Source organism: Cornus florida, unplaced genomic scaffold, assembly GCF_030987335.1.
Source record: "Cornus florida cultivar Cherokee Brave unplaced genomic scaffold, ASM3098733v1 CherokeeBrave_3.0.0_Hap2_Chr02, whole genome shotgun sequence".
Taxonomy (NCBI): domain Eukaryota; kingdom Viridiplantae; phylum Streptophyta; class Magnoliopsida; order Cornales; family Cornaceae; genus Cornus; species Cornus florida.
The window spans coordinates 62,786,667-62,789,439 of NW_026775572.1; the positions used below are offsets into that span (position 1 = coordinate 62,786,667).

General features: G+C 40.9%; 1 protein-coding gene across 1 annotated transcript; it reads right to left on the reverse strand.

Moving 5' to 3' along the window:
- Window positions 1-1,468: 1,468 nt before the first annotated feature.
- LOC132296323 (uncharacterized) lies at window positions 1,469-2,323 on the reverse strand. Its single transcript, XM_059794534.1, has 2 exons — window positions 1,859-2,323; window positions 1,469-1,669 (listed from the first exon to the last, which is right to left on the reverse strand). Exons 1-2 carry the CDS (start codon window positions 2,321-2,323, stop codon window positions 1,469-1,471), a joined length of 666 nt encoding a protein of 221 aa, XP_059650517.1.
- Between the last annotated feature and the right edge of the window lie 450 nt (window positions 2,324-2,773).

Here is a 2,773-nt window from a genome sequence, read left to right on the forward strand (position 1 = left end):
TAAGAATCACCATTGAAGCACCCATTTTATATCATTCATGTGATTCATCTTGCAAACTTATAGTTGAGCTTTCATTTGATTATTTCATTTGTAACTCTAAGTATGAGAGCTTTGATTTGTATATTTGTCTATTTGAGAGACATTCATTATAAGCTTCATTATATATCCATTTTTTAGAGAAGAAGACCAAGAGGTTCTCTTGGCAAGGGAAAGCTTGTTTAAGCTATTGTAAGGGTTCTCTTTCTCAACCCATAAAAGAAAGAAGGTGTCTCTCTAATGAGAGGATTTGGTAGAGCTCTCCACCCATAAGAGTGAGCAATGGTTACTTCTTATCCGTCAAAAGAAGGAGAAATGAGATGGCTTCATTACAAGGTTGGTTCTTCACCCACAAGCAAGAACATGTAAATGTTTGCTCTCCACCCGTAAGGAGGAGCAATAGTGGAATCCTTGAGAGTTTTCTCAAGGCATGGACGTAGGCCGAGATTGTGCCGAACCATGTACATCGCGTGTCCCTTGGTTTGCAAGTTCTCTAACTCTTACTCTCTTTATTTCCTTAACATTTTATATTTCACAATCTTAATACTTTATTTATGAATGCTATGAGATGGACATGTTATTTTGAATATATGAGGAAGATGGGATGAATGCTTGGAGTAGGTTAATTGTTTGATTGATTTTAGCTTAGAGTATATGTTCTCTACTAGCCTTTTGTATAGCTAAAATTATGTTGCACACCAAGTGTTTGACAAAATGCATATTCGACACATCCTTCACTTTTAAAATTTATATGCATACCAAGTGTTTGATATATTTGTTGTAAACTCTATAATAATGTGTTTAGTGACTTTTGCACCTTGAATGTTACTCACATCAATATTGTGCAAATGCTAGTTCTGAATGGTTAATTGAAATTGAATACATTGAAGCTAAAAGAATTTATTTGTTAAAGCAATCACTCAAGTGTAGTAAGATCATTGCTTTACATTCTACACATTATGCAATTTCTACACTACAACTCACTAGAAGAGCGTTCATCACAAAGAATCATATATGGCTCCAAACTAAAGAGACAAGTAAAAGAATCTTAGAATAGCTAAACCGAAAAAGTTTCATAGTTTGCCAATGACCCTATTCACCCCCCCCCCCCTTCTAGGGTCATTCCTTGGATAACATGAGGGTCCATGGGGATCTGATTATTACCTGAATAAGCATCTAAGAAGGTTAAACGCTCATATCTAGCAGTAGCGTCCACCATTTGATCAATCTTAGGCAGCGGAAAGCTATCCTTCGGACAGGCTTTGTTTAAATTGGTAAAGTCGATGAACACTTGCCATTTCCCATTCTTCTTCTACATAACCGCAACATTTGACAACCAATCGGGATAGTACACTTCTCTTATGAATCCTGCATCAAGTAGCCTATGAACCTCTTCGGCTATAATCTGGTTACGTTCTGGAGCAAACCTTCGCTACCTCTGCTTTACAGGTCTTGCATTGGGATCAACGTTTAGGGAGTGACAGGATACCAAAGGGCTAATTCCAGGCATGTCTAAGTGACTCCATACAAATACATTGGCATTGTGAGATAAGAAATCAATTAATTCCTGCTTTTCCCTCTCAGTGAGTCCTACTCCCACACGGGTTGTTCGCTCTGGCCTAGATTGTTCGATCTGTACATCAGTAAGGGGTTCTTCAGTCAAGTCCACTGGCTCCTCCTCCCCATTCTGCTTGGGTGGAGGTTTTTGTAATTGCTATCTCGGGCTCGCCGATCGGACAGGTGCCTTCCCTTTCCCAGCAGATTTCAATGTCACTGAATAACATTCCTTAGCTGCAACTTAGTCTTCATGAATGTAAATCACCTTGGTGCTGTCTGGCCCCAGGCATCTCATCACTTGGTGTAGAGTAGAAGGAACACCTTGAACTCTGTGGATCCATCCTCTACCCATCAGAAGGTTGTAAGAAGGATGGATCTCGATAACCATAAAGCTCTCCATCAGAACCCTCTCTACAGCATACACGGCTACTTCCACCATACCGATGGGCTCCACTCGTTTTCCATCGAACCCTAGTAAGGGATTCCCGGTGGGCTTAAGCCGGTCTGGGTTAATCTCGAGCTGATCAAATGTGTCCCTTGGCATGACGTTCGCACTACTTCCTGGGTCAATTAAAACTCTGCGTACCAAACATTCGACCACTGTCAAATTGATGACTAATGGATCTTCATGAGGAATCTGATTGTGTAATAGGTCAGTTTTGTCAAACTTGATTTGCATTGATGCATTTTGCTGATGCAGAGTGTTTACACTGCCTATCCTTCTCTTCATCTATGCCTGGCAGAGGCGCGTTCTAAGTAGTTCTTCTGACTCTTCAGCCAGTTCGGGCCGACCATGAATCACATTGATTATGCGAACTAGTTGTGAGTTGTAGGAGCTCGGCTTCTAATTCCTTTTCACTTACTCTATTGGTCGGTTTTACTCCACCGCCGTGCCTTAGATATAACTTGCGAACTCCCTTCTGGCTATCAGCATCTCCACCTGCCTCCTTAAGTTCCTACATTCATTAGTCTGATGACCAAAGTCAGAATGGAAAGCATAATGCTTAGACTAGTCCCTCTATTCAAGGGGCTGTCTGATAAGTAAAGGAGGTCGGAACTTATCTTTATTTTCTTGGTACAGCCTTGCTAGTGTGACTTTCAGTGGAGTAACCAGCACTTCCTCTCTAGGCCTCTTTTTAGCTTTCCAAAAGGTCTGATGTTGTGGCTGAGTCTGCTTTTG